Source organism: Eucyclogobius newberryi, unplaced genomic scaffold (assembly GCF_026437365.1).
Source record: "Eucyclogobius newberryi isolate DKJ021-1_F unplaced genomic scaffold, fEucNew1.0.hap1 SCAF_8, whole genome shotgun sequence".
In the NCBI taxonomy this organism is placed as follows: domain Eukaryota; kingdom Metazoa; phylum Chordata; class Actinopteri; order Gobiiformes; family Gobiidae; genus Eucyclogobius; species Eucyclogobius newberryi.
In genome coordinates, this window is record NW_027316500.1 from 5,448,843 (window position 1) to 5,471,373 (window position 22,531).

The 22,531-nt window shown below is 36.5% G+C and overlaps 1 protein-coding gene across 7 annotated transcripts in view; it reads left to right on the forward strand.

The window, feature by feature from the left end:
- Positions 1-22,531, forward strand: part of mark1 (MAP/microtubule affinity-regulating kinase 1) — a 60,660-nt gene that overhangs the window by 22,177 nt on the left and 15,952 nt on the right. For all 7 annotated transcript variants that reach the window (XM_072436289.1, XM_072436288.1, XM_072436293.1 and 4 more), the window contains exons 4-9: positions 13,924-13,972; positions 15,283-15,348; positions 15,873-15,943; positions 19,279-19,335; positions 19,488-19,724; positions 21,586-21,705. In XM_072436289.1, coding sequence (XP_072292390.1) covers positions 13,924-13,972; positions 15,283-15,348; positions 15,873-15,943; positions 19,279-19,335; positions 19,488-19,724; positions 21,586-21,705 — 600 coding nt within the window. The remainder of the gene's footprint in view (positions 1-13,923; positions 13,973-15,282; positions 15,349-15,872; positions 15,944-19,278; positions 19,336-19,487; positions 19,725-21,585; positions 21,706-22,531) is intronic.

The following is a 22,531-nucleotide window of genomic DNA, read 5'->3' on the forward strand; positions in this document are numbered from 1 at the left end:
TATTTAGCTATTGTGCTGTTTTGCTATTCGTTCATTATTATATTTTGTTGTAAATATGCATTATTATTTCAATACAATATCCAATCCAACTTCTTTCCCATTGCACTTTAAAAACAACAGAGTGGACCAGAGTGCGGTACACAACAGTAATAAAAACACAGCAATGAAAAAATAGATAAGCCATAAAAATCCATTGTACACTATTAAAAGTCATTATTTCATCATCAGAGCAGCTTCAGTGAGAGACTGATCCACCCTCGCTGTGTGAAGGAAAGGTTTCGTAGGTCTTTCCTTCCTGCTGCTGTCAGACTTTATAACAAACACTGTTAGTCCTGAACACTCGCAATACTGACTTAACCATGTGCAATTCTGTCATATGTGCAATTACTGTCGTGATTCATGTGCAATTACTGTTGTGATCACATGCAATGGTATTTATGTATTTATTTATTTTTATCTTTATTATTTTTCCCCTCCATCCCTTGTTTGTTAATGGGAGGTTTTATCTATGGGAGTTTTTGTTTATAGGAGATCTTCTACTGAGAGTGTTTTTCAGACTTCCTATAAGTGATCTGTTCTTCTGTATCTACCTCTGTATCTACCGGCGTTGCATCAATGAAATTTCCCCATGTGGGACAATAAAGGAATATCTTATCTTATCTTATTTCAATGAATGCTAAGGAAGTAATATGAGTTTTAAGATCTGACTTAAATGCAGAAAGTGACTGGGCTTGTCTAAAGGCAGCACATTCCACAGTTTTGGAGCCAGCAACATCCTCTAAGTTTCCTCCTTGTTTTTGGGACCAATAACAAGGAACGATCTCCAACAAATAAAAGGATTTTCAAAATCAATTCGATAAGACACAGGAAGCCAGGGCAGAGACATTAAACAGGTGTGATATAAACCAGTTTTTTGTACCAGTCGAAAGGCGAGCGGCCACATTCTGTACAAGTTGTAGTCGTGCGAGAGACGTTTGTTTGAGACCAACATGAAGTGCAGTGCTCTGGGCGGTTAGTGATAAACGCGTGATTCAAATCTCAACGTGATGCAGTGGAAGAGCAGGTTTAGCTTTAGCTGATGAATTTGAATTTGCTAATCTGGGCATCACATTTTTAAATCACTATCCAGTGTCACGCCTGTACAAACAAGCAAATATAAGCAACTTGTTGGCATAGTCAATTTGAATAGCACAGTAAATGCTCATTAACCAAATAGGCTACTACCATTTTCTTGTTTGTGGAACTAAAAATCGATGATTAGCGATTTAGACGTTGTTTTGTAGTCCTTTAAATTGTTTAGTCGTTTAATCGGTCTGATGTCTTGGTTGGTCAACTAATTATATTATTAGAATGATAAAAGTACATTTTATTCCGTTAACTGGACAGAAACTACTTTGATGAGTGGCAAAATGTCTTCACTCTTAAACCTTTTGTCAAGTCGATAGAATTCTATTTTCTTTTGCTATGTTACCTGGAGTTTTGGGAGTGACGGGACAGTTTAATCTGCCTTTTCACTTATGAAGAGGCTGTTTTACTTCTCTGTATACAGCACATACGACATCGCCTTCCCTTTTAGAGACATGACCAAGGGCTTGTTTTGGTCTGCTTTTGTTTTTTATTCATCATCATTCATCACTCATAACTTCTCACAATTAAATGTTCTGCTTTACCATCAAAGCGAACATGATTTATTGTAGTGCCATAATGATTTCTACAGCGATAAAACTGTAGTTATATAACCCAGCAGGTCTAATTTGAAAGCACAAGTGTCTCTGTGTTGACAGTTCTTGAGAGGTTGAGAACATGTGATTGGTCAGTGCAATCTATGAATAACGCCTGGATGAGGTTTTCACACTTTATTCTTGTTACAGTATGTTACTGGGTAAACCTTCAAATCCCGAGCAAGGTTCATACAACACAACAATGCATTGGTGATTTAGCTAAATAAATGGTGAAATAACATCAGTCTTAAGAGATTGGTTAAATTTAAAGAGTTCATAACAATAGTTGAACACGTTGAACAGCGTTATATCTCAGCTGTTTCTTCTGAGAGGTCACACCTGTAACAGCTATTGGTCAAATCCACCTGTCACTCACTCAGAGCATGATGGAGGCGACCAATAGGGGGAGAGGGCAGGAGAAAGTAGATGACACGAGTCTGTATTTGTGCACAGGCAAGGCAAGTTTAATTGTAGAGCACATTTCATACACAAGGCAATTCAAAGTGCTTCACACAACAGGAAAAAATCATTAAAATCACAAATTACAGAAACAGAAATACAATAAAATTAACTAATTAATTAATTAAAAATAAAATAGCACTGCATTAAACATAAAAGCGCCTAGATTTCAAATATTTTTCATTTATAATACTTTATAGAGGTTATGCAAATTACCAACACTTTTGAGAGAATGGCAATATTGTGTGAGGGTTAATGAGTAATTTATTTTCTGTAAGAGCTCAAATCACATCTAAAATGTGAAAGAGCTGCTTCTGTTTAAAAACAAATATAAAGGTCTTCAACTCTGCTTAATATTTAGTTCTAAAAAAAGAAAATCAAGTAAACCGTAGTAGAAAACCAGACAAACGCTCACATTTATCACCGACTTTGTGATCTCACTCAGTTGAATTGATAACCTTTCTCTCCTTAAATGAGATGTTTCTGAGTCCATTTGTTTAGGGAATACATTATTGTGGGTCAAGGTGACGTGTCCTTTATCTCCTCCTACCATTAGCAAAGAATTTAGCTAGGTAAAGCTCTTTGTTTTTATGGGTTTCCTGTGTATGTTTCTGTCTCTTTATTTGTAACAGAAAATTAGGTAATCCACGCTCCCAAAGCATCCCGTCCGCTCGGCACAGGAAATACAGCTGTGGTCAGGGGATGTCTCTGTTGTCATGGTTTCTCAGCGTTTTAACCCGAAAATAGGCCTCCCGCTAATCCCCTCTTACTGAGAAACTGCGCTCTCATCCCCGACACACTAATCTGTAACCAAGAGTTTTTACTGCTCCGGCCAAACAATGCGCACACTACAGCAGCGTAAAGGTTTGGGAGCGCGAGAGGACGGACTGACTGGAAGGACACATCAATAAAACGGGGCTAAACAAGTCTATTTTGTTTAAGGGCTATTTAAGTGCCAACATTTGATAAAAAAACATTGCGTTACATTAACCGTTTTGTGTCAGATCTGTGCTAGGATAGATTACATTAGCCACTTTGGAGTTTCTCTGTGCAAAACTTTTACTGCCGTTTACCAGCTCCGTGTTGGGACGCCCCGATACCAATACCAGTGTCAGTATCGATAAAATGTATATGTCATTTTTAAACAGAATTTAGTCTCCGAGTTTATTTTAAATGTTCTGTTGTAAAGTTATTATAATAGATGTAAAAAATACAATTATTAGCATATTATTATACATGCATACATCTTTTAGTAAGTTGTGATTACATGTTGAAGTAGTTTTAAACCTAACCAGGTATTGTTGATATTGCGTATAGGCAGATGATCAAAGCCCAAGCATCGATATCAATATTGGAACTGAAAAACCTGGATTGTTGCAGCTCTAATTTAACATCTCTTGCTTTTTTTGTTTTTGCTAACCTCAATCTTTAGCTTCTTTGTGAGTTTCAAGTCTTCAGGAACACTGGCTTGACAGTTGTCCTATACACCTGGGCTGAGTATTGCCAACAAGAGCCTCACGAAACAATATCCCAATACCGGGTCCATGGTACATATACAGACAGACAGATATATATATATATATATATATATATATATATATATATATATATATATATATATATATATATATATATATATATATATATATATATATATATATATATATATATATATATATATATATATATATATATATATATATATATATATATATATATATATATATATATATATATATATATATATATATATATATATATATATATATATATATGCATATATATATATATATATATATATATATATATATATATATATGCATATATATATATATATATATATATATGCATATATATATATATATATATATATGCATATATATATATATATATATATATGCATATATATATATATATATATATATATATGCATATATATATATATATATATATATATATGCATATATATATATATGCATATATATGCATATATATATATATGTATGCATATATATATATATATATATGCATATATATATATATATATATATATGCATATATATATATATATATATATATGCATATATATATATATATGCATATATATATATATATGCATATATGCATATATATATATATATATATATATATATATATATATATATATATATATATATATATATATATATATATATATATGCATATATATATATATATATATGCATATATATATATATGCATATATATATATATATATATGCATATATATATATATGCATATATATGCATATTCCCTTTTCTTTTAGATCAGCAGCTTTAGCCTTAATGCAGAAGTATATAATGTTGCAATTTATAACAAAGTACATTATTTTTGTGACACGTATATTGCCAAGAAGTCTGTCACTAAATATTACTGTATTGATATTTTAAGTATATCGCCCTTAACAAATCACAGTATGCGTTTTCCGTCACTTTTAAATGACATTTTGTGATTTGATATTTAAAAAAAAGCTTGATTTCATTAACCACAGTGCATGATTTAAAATGTCTGTCCCGCGCTCTGATTGGTTTCTCCCCTCAGACAAATATCACAGCCCTGTCATCATTTATCATTCAGCACAGAGGCTGAGAGGGGGCGGGCTCTCTAAATGGCTCTTATTTATGTGTGTCTTGTGCCTGCCACTCTGCATTAGCCTATGAAGCGCTGCACAGCCCAGGGGCCCGGGGTCCAGGGGCCTTCATCTGAGCCAATGTGATTAGACACACTCTCAAATGAATCGTGAAAAAATATCAAATGTGGCCAGAGCCGTGCATGTCTTTACACGCTCTTTAGCTTCTTCAACGTTTGTTCTTCTGCCGCGTTTAGTATGAAATGTGGAAAGACAAATCCCGTGGTCATGGAAACAATGTCATTGTGTTTGAGAAGGGTCAAAGCATTGGCATCCAGTAGAGAAAACATTTACAAAGAAGCAGAAACGAATGTACTGCAGATCTGAACCCGGTGACAGTGTTTGGGACGAGCTCAACACAAGATCAACTGGTGAAAAATAATCACGCACTGGATGGAAATAAACCTTTTAATATTGCAGAAGCTTATTTAAACTGTGCTGTAATCAAAGCTAAAGGCGGTCCAATTAAATATTAGAGTGATTAGAGTGTGTGACCTTTTTCTGTGGTAACCTTTGTATTTGATAAAAGTAAAAAGAACATGGCTAACGTTATGGGAATTCATGATTTTTTTAGAAGTATTATAGTGCAACATTTTGAGACATATCTGTTGATACAAGTTGTGTGGTATGATAGTATTGTGATATGACTTGTAACTTCTATGACTCATTATATGAACTTGTGTTTCATTCTGCTTTTACTTTGCTGAATGATATTGTACATTTAGAAAAGGCTTTAGTGGGATTATCCTGCTTAAAGCTTATTATTTAAGTGTCATAAAGTAGTTTAAATATTATAGTTTATTATGCTATTTTCTGTAGTCCTATAACCTTTTGTACTTTAAATTTGCTACTGCGAGTCATTGTGGCTTTTATGTACTTCATTTGGCTTTTCCTACTGTAGTTTAACTGTCTATTTAGATTTTTACACTGATGCCATGACAATTATTATAATTATGTTATATATTTTAGCCTGTAGTTTTACACGGGAATGACACTAGACAACGTGCTCTTGGTTAGGGCAGGCTTCTGTTAAAAGATAGTTATACAGTGCAGAAAAAGTAAAGGTAGGTTAAGGTACTGAAAATATAATTAATTATCTTTGCCTAGTAACCGACTCACAAGAGATAAAAACTATTAAATGTGACCGCAAAAAACTGAGGAAAATTCAAAATGTTCCTTTTAATAAAAAAAAAATGTATAGAATTTATTTATATATATATGTGTATATATATATGTGTGTATATATATATATATATATATATATATATATATATATATATATATATATATATATATATATATATATATATATATATATATATATATATATATATATATATATATATATATATATATATATATATATATATATATATATATATATATATATATATATATATATATATATATATATATATATATATATATATATATATATATATATATATATATATATATACACATACTCACACACACACACACACACACACACACATACATACATACATATATATATATACACATGTATTGCTGTAAATCAGTCGGTGGCCTCTAAGTCACTTTTACATTTTTTTTTCTCTGCTTTAGTTGCAACAGTGGACAGCTTGTCTGGCCAGTCACACCCACAGCGCTGTGCCTGCCCATCTGTGTGCCTCTGCTCCTCTTTAGACAAACACCACTTACTCACACACACACACTAGAGGAGGAAGGCCGGCTCCGACTCATCCCATCAATAATAAGCTCGGCGTTGGCCATGCAGCTGTGCGCCTGAAATAGTGGAGCCAGTTCTGGTAAGCGCGGCTGCACCCTCTCCCTCTCCCTCCTGAGTCCGCCTAGGTGCTGTGCTGCGTGTGGGTGGGCTGGGCTGGGCTGGGCTGGGGGGACCCTTCTGTTGTAATTACTTTGGGTTTGGGAGCCGCGCTGCCCCTGGGTGACTGTTGGAAGTAGGTCACTGGCACAGACTCCTGACAATCAGACACGGTGCAAAGGGACGGACGCGTCTTGATGTGCACAATGGGAGCAGTGTGTTTGGCATTCCCCTTTATCACACATCCAGGAGCCCTTGGTGTGGTTGGAAGGAGCACATGGCGGAGACTGGCAGCCTTTCTTCAGTCAGTCTGCGGTGGTGGCTACAATACCAGCTACAATACCACCACCATGTGTGGCATGAATACATAATGCCTCTTTAGAAGGCAAATCCATTATTATCATTTGAATCACTGCGTTTCTGATCATTTACAGTAATCACCACAAAGCATGTATCTTTAAGCGCCATGTTGATACTAACCATGCTGCTAATACATCATTGGATAAAGCTTCGGTCTCCACTTTTGCCAGCAGAGATTGCCAGACACCTAATCAAAGTTTTCAAAAGGGATGTGAAACCAAATTGAGATCCAAGGTAAATAGAGGGTGTCAAACTCATTTTGGGCCTCAGACCGAATTCCGACGCTCGCGCTGGGGTGCGGGCCAAACATAACATAAAAAATGATAAGAAATAAATAGCTTTATATAACCTACGAATAGTTATTTGTCCATATTCATGAATCAGCAACGGGAACAAAAATATAGACTTGTGATAGGATTTCTGATATGATTGTTTATCTGTTCAAACTCAATATGGGCTCACTACTTTTATAGTTTAAGCTTATCTTTGTGACAATTTTTTCCTGTATTAAATCAAATGAGTGCATTGTGTCACATTAGTGTGGACACAGAGCTCACAACAGCTTCACTCTGTCATTATACTTTATTATACTCTGTGTTTTTACCTACACCTGATCCAAGGCAAACGTGTTATAAAGATGCTGGACCTGATTTTTACAGTTCACACAGTCCTCATTGTGTTGTAGTCTGATGGTCATTTTGTTTTGCCTGTTTTGTATCTATGAGTGGGCTATTATTACTGGAGCAGATCAGGCTAGCCAAAATCATTACCATCCTCTGCCTCCTCCACCAAGGCCGCGCTGCTATTGAGCCTGTATCGACTGTCTGCGTTTGTTGTTGTGCTCCGCCCTTCTCCGATTTGTTCTAATTTTTGTTTCCAAGTGGCCGCACGCGTGTCTCCCATGTGAGGGGCTTTAGGGCAGTGACGCAGATGCAGGAGTGAGAGAGAGTGTGAGGGAGGATGGCCGGGGCAATGAGAGGTAAAGAGATAACGGATAAAGGATTCCACGCTTGTTTGTGGAAGATAAAATAGCTACAGTATTTGTTGCTGGTGGAACTTACAATATCTGGAATAATGTAGTTTTAACTGGAGGTATGCCTTATTGTCCTCACGAGTAAGTGTGTCCTCTGCATTTGACCCACCCTTCACGGCCGCTGCTGTATTTGGTTTATGGTGGGATCGTAAAAAATCAGTACACAGACTCAAATGGATACTATGCATGGGACGATACTGAAGTTTTGTTTATCGATTATCACGGCCAAAATAATTGGGATCAACAATTATATAACAATAATTAATGAAATAGTTTACAGTTAAAAATATTATCACTACTACTGAATTTTACTTTGTCATAAGTGAAAATAATCGACAAGCTAGAGATGAACATCAGGGAAAGGTTTTTTGCTGCAGAATTTGGTGATATACAAAATGGACCACAAACAGTGGACACAAGTATCATTACTGAAAAAAATGATTCTATAGCAGAACTACTTTGACAATATTGTAATATTAAAGAACCCACTTGAAAAAAGTATGAGTCTCAAACCTTTACCTAAGTATCAAAACCAAAAACATTAATAAAATAAACAAACAGTAATCATATTTTTTGTTTTGTTCAAATGATGTAGACTAAACAAACTAAATTAGGATTAAATGGGAAATTCCTATGTTTTTTGGCCGTGAGAAAACTGTTATAAATAAGTGTAGAATTGATTATTTTATTTGGAGTTCTTTATAATATAGGGTTTGCTAATATAATAACAAATGTGCAATGTATTTGTGCAGCTTTTTTCCTCACTAATGGTCGCACTCAAAATTGAATCAGCCCTGATTCATAAATATGAAACACACAAGAGCATGCTCTTTGGATTTGTGCAAGTTTAAATACATAGAGACCCACATCTTGTTAGCTTATTGTGCAGGAATTTGAGTTTTATAAAAGTATAACAGAAAAGAGAGGTTGTTGTGACAATGTTCTGCCTCCTAAACTATCACAGAGCCTTGAATCTGGTTACAATTTGGAAATTGAATTTACTACATGCTTTGCACACAATACAATGAAATGTAATTAAATAAACTAAACATATAAACCACATACATAAATGCACATATCACATACAAAGAGAAAAGTCTGACACAGCGACTGTAATAATTAACCAGGCAATTTGTATATTGTGAGGAGCAGTGAGTAATGATTAACATATTTTTGATTAGGCTTCACATGAATGATTAGAACGTGCATCCCTTCATTACATGTTTTAATATGGGATTACTGAATGACATTTCAGCAGCTTAGTGCATTCTTCCTCCAAGAGAAAAGGCTGAGCGTGTGCAGGCAGAGACTGAGCGGCTGTAAGGTCTGTGGGCCTGTTCTCACTAGTGAGGAGACTCGATGATGACCTAGAAACCTTTTCCAAACACTGCCCCTGCATTTATGTAAGGACGACCGTGTCATTCACAAAGTTGTACAATTTGGCATCAGAGTTTACGAGAAAAGCAACTCAAATCTGCGCATACAGTGGGTCGAGGGAATGTGCAATCAAAACTGCACAGGTTTAGGGAATGTACAAACACAACAGCACATACGTTGAAGGAATGTACAATTCCATGGCATGAAAACCCCAAGGAATGTATAGGCTGATGGAATGTGAAAAAAACTGCACACAGGCTGAGGAAATGTGTAATCAAAACTGCATAAAAGCTTAGGGAATGTGCAATCAAATCTGCACACTGGTATAGAGAATTTGCAATCAAAAACTTCATAATGCTTAGAGAATGTGCATCAAACACTACACACAGGTAAAGGGCATGTGCAACCTAAACTGAAATGAAAATAAAGCCAGGCCTGCCGGTTATTTTGGTCTCTTGCTTTTGTTTAATGGTGGATGTTGAATGTGTTGTGTTGGTGATGTCTTTTGTTAAAACACGTGACCCATTGTCCCAAGCCAAAGTGTCCCACTCAATTCTCTCTCAAATTCTCTTTATCTGATTTATTTTTATGATTTCCTCCCCATTGCAACTAGTAATTTACTAGGGCTTTAAATTTCAACCAAATGTATCCACAGATGCACTCATTGACAAAAAATATTACAAATGATTATCTATTTGTTAGGTTATGTGCTCAATGTTTACCTGCCTGTCTCCATGGAGATGCTTTACCTAGATTAGAATGATTAACAATATGATAATAAGCTCTATTTGATTTTGTTATTATTCTGTTCAGAAATGTTGGATGGAGATTTTTTTAAATATGTCAACATTCTCCATCTTTATTCTGGCAGTTTTCTGTTATAATATAAGCAGTCTCCCAAATGTGCCTGTGATGCCCTCCCGCTGTGCACCTGTAATCACTCACCAACTCCTCCGCCTCCATCATTTAGTACCGCTGTTTGTTTTGGTCTGCATCTCCTAACATCCTAATGTCACGTCTGCTGCTGGGGTCATGTCCAGTTGTGACAATTACGACAGCTAAATGTCATATTCCATCATCTCCTGACACCTCTGAATGAATCTTTCAACATAACTTGGACTTTCTGTCACCAAGAACCAACTCATTTGTGTTAGCAGTGACTCATGGAGCTTTTTGGAGCCAGTGCAACTTTCCTGCAGACTGTATATACGTAGGGGGGGCGATTATGACTCAAGTTAACATCTCAATACTTATATTTAGACGATATTGTTGCGATCCAAATTGTGCTAAAGTAACAAAGTATAAAAGTGAAAGTACCGAACTTAAGTAAAATGTTTATCTGTAGTTTAGTCAATTTTACATTGTATACTTTTGTATTTTGACTTCCAGTTTAATTGCATATATCCTGTTTATTTATTTCAATTTGTGAGAGAAATTGAAAACCTTTTTTTCACTTGGCAACATTAGCACTAGCCAAATCTGTGTGAGTATCCAGTAGCAGTAGCAGTAGCAGTAGCAGTAGCAGTAGCAGTAGCAGTAGCAGTAGCAGTAGCAGTAGCAGTAGCAGTAGCAGTAGCAGTAGCAGTAGCACTGAAGCTAAATCCCAGTAGCATTGTAATCTAACACTGTGCAGGACGTTAGGTTAGCCTGGGAAACACAGTGTAAATGATTCAACAGCACCTCGACGCAGCACCAACATTCAAACTGTGCCTTGAAATCATCACTGTGATTTCTGTGTTTACTGTGAGGGTTTATTAACTTTTACATAATAATAAATTAGCTTTATTATACTCTTCTGTCAGTTTTATGAGCATTTTCTGCATCCTATACTGTGTTAGCTACTGTGCTACTTGAGCGCTCAGCTCAAAATCTGTAATTTTATCCTCGCTACCACGACTGAACTTGTGTCGATTAAATGTCTCAACATTATGAATTTATAGAGGTTAGTTTGCTGGTTGTATGTGTAAATGAGTGGTTATGAATTTGCAAAACCATAACAATCACTGCTAATATACTTTAGCGTTAGCTGCTTTTAATACCATTATCATTTTAGTTCAATTACAAAATTAAAAAAGCATAGATGAACGCCTTTTATCCTAATGTTTGTATTGAAGATATGTGGGGTTTAGCGTCCTGTTTATAGGTGACATTTTGAAGACTTTTGGCCCTTCAAAAGTTATAACATTTTGTAATCGTTACAACATTTAATATAACATTTCCCCAAGTTTGCCACTTTGTTACACACTTTTGGTCTTGTATTGTTGTTGTCTAGGGAAGCCATACTGTCCAATTTTGTTGACAGAAGAATCATCACAATTTAAAAATGATTCATCATTTTTGACACCATGACCAACAGTGACATTCTCAACAATGTGTGTAACTTTCTGAATAATATTGTGACATAAACAGCAAGATAAAAAGATTTAAACTTATTATTTTTTAGTTTTTGTTATTTATTTTTTTTAAACGCAATAATCCCAATAACTGATAAACCTTGACATCCCTAATTGATGATATTAAAATACAAAAAACAACTCTCAGTTGGTTTTGGGGTCAGCCGTATGTTCCTGCGTCAGGGTTTGGGTCAGGGTTTGGGTCAGGGTTAGGGTCAGGGTTAGGGTCAGGGTTAGGGTCAGGGTTTGGGTCAGGGTTTGGGTCAGGGTTTGGGTCAGGGTTTGGGTCAGGGTTAGGGTCAGGGTTTGGGTCAGGGTTTGGGTCAGGGTTTGGGTCAGGGTTAGGGTCAGGGTTAGGGTCAGGGTCAGGGTTAGGGTCAGGGTTAGGGTCAGGGTTTGGGTCAGGGTTTGGGTCAGGGTTTGGGTCAGGGTTAGGGTCAGGGTTAGGGTCAGGGTTTGGTTAGGGTTATGCACAATTATTGGGGCTGTGGAACCTGAACCAGTAGCCTATGCTAGTATTAGCGTAGTTCCCCCGTTCATTGAAAAGGGGGAACATAGGTATTATAGGGAATATAGGTACACACGTTGGTTTGCCTTTGTGGTTGCCGGTTTCATTTCCAATTTCGGCAATGTATACTGTTGTGTCCTTGGGCAAACACCTCACTTGTCCTCCAGCGTCCACGCAGACTGGGTGAATGTTTCCTTGATTGGCTTATTAAAGTTAAAGACTACTATATATTATAAATCATGCCTTCTACAATAGCAATAGCAGCTGCCTGTTAGCCCGTTAGCCTGCTAGCTTGTTAGCCTGTTAGCCCGTTAGCCGCTGCTCTGTGGTGGTGCCATGCTGGTTCCTGACAGGATTGCCTTACTCTTGTACAGACTGTGGCCTTTCTCTTCTCAAAGTCTCACCGTGAATATTGTTAATTCAAGTACATCAATAAATGGCTGTTGCTCAACATGTTATTTTGTTGACTGTTTTGGATAACGTTATATGTCAGGTGGAGGTCTGTGTAATCCCCTTAGGTGCAACTTCTTTCTAATCAAAATAATTAACATGTAAAGCCTCATTCTTCCACATTTTTTGGGGGTTATCCCCTTTGTATATTTTTGTGTGTAGGCATATATCTGTAAATAAAATCAATGGCCTGTATTTATTTACTGTTTACAGACCATACATGCCATCAGCTAATGGTAGAGCTCAGGGGTCGGCAACCTCTGTCTCAAGAGCAACATAGTTCTTTGCACTTTGAAAAAAAGTTTAGGAAAAAATGATCTATTAAGCTTTGTGTTATTAACTTTGTATTTTGCAGTCATCAAGAGTATTTTCTTAATTTTAGCAGATAAACTCTTGGGCTGGAGCCTCCTAACAACAAAACAGTGTCCAATATTTGAAGTCTGTTTATCACAGCGCTCTAATCTGTGCAAATTCCCTGCTCATGTTTCAAAGGAAGCCCATTTATTTCCCTGGTTAAAAAAAGGTTAATACATTTATCATCATAAATCTTGCAGATAAAATGCACCAGAATGCAGAATATGATAATTTCTTCAAAACGTTCCTGACCCGCCACACCAATAAATCTACAAAGTTGATAAATATGTGTTACATTTACTGTACAATTGATTAATGGCAGCAAACGGTCAACTTACTTATTATACATTCATTTTATTAATGACTCATTTGTATTGAACTAATGAGGCTTTTTCTCACTTTCCTTTGGTCTGAAACAAGCCAATGTTGCTCTTTTGCTGTTAAATGTTGCAGACCCCAGTTATACCTAATGATTTCTATACAATATGACTGATGATTATGACATTCTTTGTAAGGATAGAACAGTTGCAATTTCTCTTACAAATATTGTGATTGCCAGTTAAAAGTCAGCTAAATAATTGCTGCGTTTGTGCATTTCTAATTGTTGATTCAAATTGCAGTTTCAGTTTGATCGCAACTGTCCATTACCACTCGTATTTATGCTAAAATGTCATGGCTGGACGTTAAATATTATGATGACTAATAGACTTTCACTGTCTTTTATAAAGACTTGATTGCTTATATGGGGTTTTGCCAGCTTAATAATGGACTTTACCTTTTTTGTCTCCACAGCTCTTCAGGGAAGTCAGAATAATGAAGCTACTGAATCATCCAAATATAGGTGAGTTCACGCTACAAAGGCCCACACAATACACACAGTTTAGACTATAATCTCCAACCACCACCCAGCACAGAGCACGACCTGTAAAACGTGTTGCTCACAGGTGGGAAGCTTGTGTAACATTCATTCAAAATAAAATGACTAGAAGAAGAAATGTATTTGGGGAAAACAAGTGTATGGGAAAGAGTATCTGTCTGGACTAGTGTTGTCAGGATACTAACATTTCAAACTCAATTTTGATATTAAGAAGTAGGCTTGATACTCTAGATACTTTCAATACCACAATAATAAAAAATAAAAACACACACTTTTTAATAGACAATAGATTAAAATTTTTAATAAAGCTCACGTTTATTCCAAAACTGCTCACGAAATGTATTATTTTGTCCTGTTTATGTGATTTATTTTGTATCAGTACTTCAAATGAGAATCTAGTTTCAATACTAGTACTAATTAGTAACTGAATTTTGAGGGAATTAAAGTATGGTGTCTGCAAACTACTTTGAGAAGTACAATTTTGGTAAAGTGACAAGTAAATATAATGATACACAATTACATAATGCACAGATTCTATTTTTGTTTTTAAATAGACACAACACTAAATCATATCTGAAGGTAAAGATGTAAGAAGTGCAAATGTTTGTTTCACATAAAGCTTTTGTCACTTTAGAATTACTAGAGCAACCAAAAAAACAAACAGCAAACAAGTAAAAATACTTTAAACTATATATTACTCAAGTAGAAGTAAAAGTATGCTGTAAGAAAAGTACAACTCCTTCAAAAAATTACACCAGTAAATGTAAAATGACTGAGTACTACTGACCGAGTGTTGCTAAAGCCATTTAACAATATTTTTAAAACGATATAATTCTATGGAAAGTCATGTTTTCTCTTCTGTTATATTTATGTGCATTCTTCCATTCACCCTCACAGCAAAAAAACACAAGCTGAGGCATGACCCAGCATTTTAGACGTGATTTAGATCTGCTTTTTCCACACTTAGAACTTTACCCCTGGACTTATCAGAGGCACTTTTTCAGGTAGCGTAAAATGGTTTAGAGAAACTTTGAGAAAACCACATGTTAAATCATGTGGATGGGATGCGAGGAACAGAAGTGGCTATTCACACGGCTATAAACCCTTAATAAAAAGCTCAAGGTTTGCTAGTGCATATGAAATCTAAGTCAATTATGGTCATTATAATGTGAACTTGAATTGGCAATAGGACTGTAGCTGCTGATGTGGCTTTGATATAGAGATAGTGAAATTGTACTTGGAATTTCATGTAATTATTGTTGTTTTTTGTACAGTTAAATTGTTTGAAGTGATAGAGACGGAGAAGACACTGTATTTGGTGATGGAATACGCCAGTGGAGGTAAGTCCAACTATGAACCACACACATTTATATAAGGTATTGGAATATATAGAACGTACACAACTTAATGCAGTGCACTGAACTTAAAGCATTAGACCAATGATTTTGAGAGAATATTTTTTTGTAATTGTTACTGACCCATAAGTGACCCTTTAAAAGTCACAGACCCAAGCTAACATTGTTTAATTATGATGGAAGCACATGTTCGTACTAGTTAACAGTTAAATAAATACTTAACCTTGATGTGGGTGTTGGCATGCTACAAAATAAAACGTATCCCCTTTTTGTTGCCCCATCAAAACTTTTGGTTAGAGTTTAAATGATTTGATTGTCAGCCATGTTTTTATTAATCCCTGTCATGGCCAGTCAAATGAACACATGTGTAAGACTATATTTATTAACACTAAATCATGTAAAACGTTTTAATGCCCAAATGTTGTGTGTGCTGTTTTCAATTCAAAACTTTATGAAATGCATGACTTACCAACTTTTTAAATACATCTAACACCTACTTTCGTGTGCAGGTGAAGTGTTCGACTACCTGGTGGCTCATGGCAGAATGAAGGAGAAGGAGGCTCGGGCCAAGTTCAGACAAGTGAGTGGAGCTGTAGGGCTGTAGGGCTGTAGGGCTGTGGAGCTGTGGAGCTATAGGGCTGTGGAGCTGTGGAGCTATAGGGCTGTGGAGCTGTGGAGCTATAGGGCTGTGGAGCTGTGGAGCTATAGGGCTGTGGAGCTGTGGAGCTGTGGGGGTGATGCCTGTGGAGCTGTGGAGCTGTGGAGCTGTGGGAGTGATGCCTGTGGAGCTGTGGAGCTGTGGGAGTGATGCCTGTGGAGCTGTGGAGCTGTGGGGGTGATGCCTGTGGAGCTGTGGAGATGTGGAGATGTGGAGATGTGGAGATGTGGAGATGTGGAGATGTGGAGATGTGGAGATGTGGAGATGTGGAGATGTGTCGTGTCGTCATCACGCTGGGCTTTTCATGGCAATTGAATGAATTGTTATAGGTCCTACATTGTTATAGCAATAGCACAATTCAAATACAAATCATTTATCTTTTGAATGGGAAATGTCCTCGTAAAATCATTCAAATCAGGAAGGAATGATTTGCCCAAAACCCTTGATAATGCTCAGGACTGCTCCAGCATCAGACTGGCTGTGTCACTGACTGCAGAGGAGATGGAGGAAAAGATACCATGGACTTAGACACTTCCAAAAGCTGCTCTGACACCTAGTGGTAGTAATACACCTCTGCACTGACCCATCCATTCAGGTTTTTATATAGAAATAGTTTTTAAAAATGCATAGTGATTTGTCCTTGGGGAAGATCTGGTGTGAGTGCGTGTGAATGATGACAAAATGTGGGTCAAATTGTTTTTGTTTTCCTGGTACAATTTTTATAGTTTAATACATTTTACCAAAGTTATGTTTGACTATTGCTTGGCCAATATTTCTATAAAGGAGACATATTATGCAAAATCAACTTTAATGAGCGTTTAACTTTGTTTCAACCATCACTCAAAGTTGTATTGATGTTTGAGTAATCCTGTATTGTCCTGGAACTGAGGCTGGAGTACTATTTGAAAAATAGTACTCCAACACTTTTCACAAATAAAACATCCAGGTAAAAGATCATCTGCTGTTTGTTACAGTGAAATGTAAATATGGCTTTTCACTTCTGCAGTTTTGAACTGAGCTGTTTTAGATCAATATTGCGGTTCAGGTTTACAATCAACATAAATTATGATCTTCTTATGGTATAGTTCAATACTAAGTACCTGAAAAATGTATTATGTCTCCTTTAAAATTAGGAAATTAAATATTTTGTTTCTAATTCTTGCAGCAAATTGCCTAAACTAACCAATTCCAAATTGATCTTAAAATAGTTCTAGTAGGTGTTGATTCCTGTCCTAGTGATGCATACTGATGTTGCCTCCATGTGGTGTTTGAATGAGCGTACAAGAGCATACATGTAGACATTTGGAGGTAATTCAAACTCCTATTTTGATTTGATTGCCATTAACCTTTCTGTCCCATCTCCGGCTCCTTTACTTTTAAGTATCTCCATAATTTGAAATCTAAATCATAACCCGAGCAGTTCTGACATTTCAACGTAGTAACACATTTCTTCTTAACCAATCAAACCATAATTTGTCTCAAAATAGTAGTAATTCATTTGACATTCTCTTTGAGAATTGGGCTCTTCCTTCCTGTGTGAGTCATGGCAGACACGTTGTTTCACAGGTGGGTGGCGTATGTCAGAGAAGCGTGTGTGCAGTGAATATGATTGCTTTATATGCTGCTGCAGACATCCCTGTGTCAGGTAAAATATAAATAAATAACACCCGCCGCTGCCTGTCATAGCAAACACTGATTCCAGGGCTGAGGAATAAAATAAAATGAGCACCAAAAAGAGCAGCCGAGTTTTAGTAGTAAAAGGTCAGAGGGAACAACAGAGGACATATTAAAAGAACGACGGGGGAAATCAAATTACAGCTTGACCAGGCGGGTTTATAAATCTAAAAGAGAGTTAAGGTGGGATTGGCATTGGTAACCCGTCACAACCAGGCAAGCCACTATCTCAAACCTGACATGCTTTCCAAGTTGCTCAACTAGAGGAGTCCGGCTCCGGTCTCTACGGAGCTCTACTGAGAATGTTCCATTCTGGTGTTAAACGTTATCTATATATCTTGCATTTGTTTAATTTAACGTGCTCTTATATTTAAAAAATGAATTTTAAAACACACACACACACACACACACACACCAACTTGGCCTAGTCTCGTGCTTGTCTCCATGGAGAGAGTTGGTTTAAAATCATACTGTGGCTTTAGTATTGAACTGATTCCACTTGTTGATCAGTTCTGCCTGATTAGAGGGAAGCAGTCGTGAACATTGCTGGTCAAGTGTATAATTTCATAATTAGAATGACTAAACATTGATTAATGTTTTGTCATTAATATTATTAATTCTACTTCAGCAATAATGATTTAAAGGTACACCGTGTCACTTCCATGGTGGAGAGTTACAGATCTGACCTATAACCTTCTTGTCTCCATGGGGATGCTATCACTTTTATTTTAATTTGTATTTATTTAATGCATATTAAATTAAATATAAAGAACGTAAACTAATTATAGCCACAGCTAATTTCCATCCTTATTTATGTATTTATTTTTTATTTGAGCTTATGTCACACACTACAAGATACAAAGAAAAAACGTCCACATACTGACGTCTCCCATTCATATGTTTTAAAACATTCACATTTACCGCATTAAGATTACAAATGTACAGGTCAAATTCATACTCACAGCATTACAAATCTTTGCCTAGATTGTGCCACAATATGGCAATAAACTGATCTATCTCTGTCAAGATTAGGTTAATCGATAATTGTGATTTTTCAGGTCACAATATAATCGTAGGAACCATAACATGTTAGACAACGGGAATTACCGTAAAGAAAAAGATTTTCTTGTTTCCTATGTTAAAGTTAGTTCATACTATTTGTGTTTTTCGAGCTATTTTGCATAATAACACCTGTAATTGAGTAAGACATTTTCAATACAAGCTCAATTAGCTTAAATTTGTTTTTTTAAAAGTCAAAATTTGTTGTTTGATATTTTAGTAGGTCTATTCTTTATCTTAAATTAGTACTTGTAGAAATAAACAAGTAAATAAAGCCAAATTATGATTGATTGTGACGTAAGTTCAGAGTTGTTGCTTGCCATAATCCCCTCAAAAGACGAGGCAGAGGTTGAGGCTAAAAATACAAATGGAGGACACACACACACACACACACACATACTGAGCAGATAAAATGCTTCCACGATGCTATTTCTAACATGTTATTATCTTGCTCCTTCCCTCTTTGCCCTTGACCCTGACCTCTCTCCACCCCATACAAACACGTGCGTCTGCTTGTCCTCCAGATCGTGTCCGCAGTGCAGTATTGCCACCAGCGGAGGATAGTTCACCGCGACCTTAAGGTGAGAATATCCACTCCTCCACGTTGATAAATGTGATGTCACATTTCCCCACACAAGTACTCGGATCACATTACATTCAACCGCAGGGCCTTTTTGCAGCCTGATCCGTCTGTGAAATTGACATTAGTAATATCAAATCTTTTGCCCCACAGGCAGAGAATCTACTCTTGGACGCAGATATGAACATCAAGATAGCCGATTTCGGGTTCAGTAATGAGTTCACGGTGGGGAGTAAGCTGGATACGTTCTGTGGTTCTCCGCCCTACGCCGCACCGGAGCTGTTCCAGGGGAAGAAGTATGACGGCCCCGAGGTGGACGTGTGGAGTCTGGGGGTCATACTATATACACTGGTCAGCGGGTCGCTACCCTTCGATGGGCAGAATCTCAAGGTGGGGCTTTATTTCAATCGAATGCTAGAGTGCAGCTATCAAGTGTAATCACTCTGTTTTTGTTTGAACTGTCAAAACTACAAAAGATTTTCAGACAGCACAACATCTCTGTTTGGTTCATCCAAAGGACACAGACTTATGTGGTGTATTCAAGGAGCAGCCACTTTACAAAAGATGGTAGACAGATTTTTAAAAATCAAGAGGTTTCGAGTGACTTCCAGGTGGCAGTCAAAAACTCTATTTCAAAACATTGACCACTTGACTCCCTTTGAAACCTTTTCCATGCACCACTCCTGGGCCAATGAGGGATTACGCCGTCCACTGTTTGCTGTCCGTCTTCATCTTAAAGCCACAAGTCACTTATTCAAAGACAGAGAGGCACTTTTAAAATTTGAAAGGCTAATCAAACCTTTGTTCATGCTGAAATCAAGAAGTCAAATGCCAATATGGTTCTTCAGAGTTGTGAAGGAAAGGCTGCCGGAGTGAAGTCCAAGTTTCAAGGTATTACTCGTCTTTTAGAGCAGTAGAACTTTAGCTCCCCTCCTCTTATGGCAGTATCAATCCAAGTCAGTTTCGACTGTGATCTGAAAATGACTTCCAGATCACAGTTGAAACATCTTTTTCTAAAACATTGTCCAGATGACTTTTTCTACCTTAGAATGTGTCTGTTGGGAAAATATCAGACATGGGTTGTGTTCATGTGGCTTATAAAGTCAGTGTATAACTCACATTAGATGGAGGGAGTAACATTTGTGCTATTATTTGTGAACAATACAGTGTTACTGGGTCTTTGGACATGAAACGAAGACTGACACAAAAAAAACCTCTATGTCACTACAAGTTATGTATTGACAAAAGTGTGAGCATAATTCAATCATACTAAATTGAGTTTTATTTATATTTATTTCAGGGACCATAAAAACTATCAGTTCTGTAAATTAGCTCAAGGTCTATTTCTCATCTGTCATCCCATGACCGACGTTAAGGTCAGCTAAATTCATAAAGATTCATAAATCATTAGACATTGAAGCCACAATACATTTACTATTAATTGACTTGACTTTACTTTACAGCTGGCTAAATAACACCAGAGAGCCAATCCAATGGGAAAAACTATATCCAGATCATGTTTTGATGGCACATTTCTAATACTATTTTGTTGCAAAGGATAAAAACAAAACAACTGAAACCACATTAGGCATCAGATTAGAGGCTAACCATCTTACAATTCATACTTGATACTTGAGAATATGACAGTTTAATTGCATGTTGTTATTACATCTGCTGTCTTAAGTTTAAATCTCCAATTTGCAACTACAATTGGAAACAAACAAACAAACTTTGATACAGCCATAAAAAACCACAGTTGGTTGTCTGCTGCCATCTTGTATCCATGGAGATGTTGTTGCTTTGCCTGGAATGTTTCACAGTATGGCATTAAACTTATCATTCTGGATTCAATTGCACATTTTATTTTTTCATTGCTTGAAAAACACCTTCTTGTCTCCGTGGAGAAAAGCGGGTGACCGTAAAAGTGACAGTGCACCTTAAATTTAAAAAGAGTGTAGCTTTATATAATACTTTGTGTGTGTTCTCCTATGATTCTAGATAGAAGCAGATTTTTGTGTACTCATAGCATCCCAAAAACACACTCTTCTACGGCGAGGCTGCCTACAGGGATGACCTCAAAGTGAGCCACTTGAAATGAATAAATTAAGTGAGGAATTTCCTGCTTTTGTCACTGGGATTGACCCACTTGCCCTGATTCATGAGTTTCAATATAAAGCTGGAATGCAGGGGGTCAGATAAGGGCTCTCCCGCTGCTATATTTCATTGTCTGTTTGATTGTTTTTGTGTGCAGGAGCTGAGGGAGAGGGTCCTGAGGGGTAAATATCGTATCCCCTTCTACATGTCTACAGACTGTGAAAACCTGCTCAAGAAACTGCTAGTCCTCAACCCGGTCAAACGAGGCAGTCTAGAGGTAAAGCACTGCTCCTCCTAAGACTGTAAAGATAAGATAAGATAAGATATTCCTTTATTGTCCCACATGGGGAAATTTCATTGGTGCAACGCAGAGCCTTCAAACAAACAATATTCATTACCAAGAGCAAACAGAAATATAAATCGCAGTTTAAGTCAGTGCCGGGGTATTAAAATCATAGCATAATTTCATTTATATGATGGAATTAGTGCTAAACGCTACATGCAATAGTCATTTATTTGCTAATTGAGTATGTGGCCATAAAATTTAACCAAAATTAATTCGTAATTGGCTTTGCTAAACAGTGTTAGCTTTTGTTTGTTTGCAGTAAGCTGTGCTCCATTCTAGCAGAGAGAAAAATGATTTCAGTTAGTTTTAGCTTGTAGCCTGTAGCATCTGTCATGCTAATTACTTTTCTAAATTGCTACTTAACTAGCCGCTAATGTTCTCTACCAATGCATTAACTCTTTATTTTATCATACATGTTACTGACTACTCTTTCTAATGTTAAGTTTGTTTGCTGTTGACTAAAGTAAAAAAAAAGCGACCTCTGTAGGCTGTCACGTTTTATTACAGTAAAGTATGTCCCATTTCTTTCCTGTACTTATGATACAGTGTCATTAAACAGCTTTATCTTACGTCAATATTTCCCTGCATTTACAGTACGAGAGCTCAATAGTAAAGATTTCTCCACCAAAGATAAAAATTGATCTGGCTATTGTTGTCCATCCCCCAGCTGAACTTCACATTTACTGCTCTGGGAAGGCCTCAGGAGAGCGTTCTGGGTCCTGGTTTAATTACACATGATTAGATATATGTTTGTGTG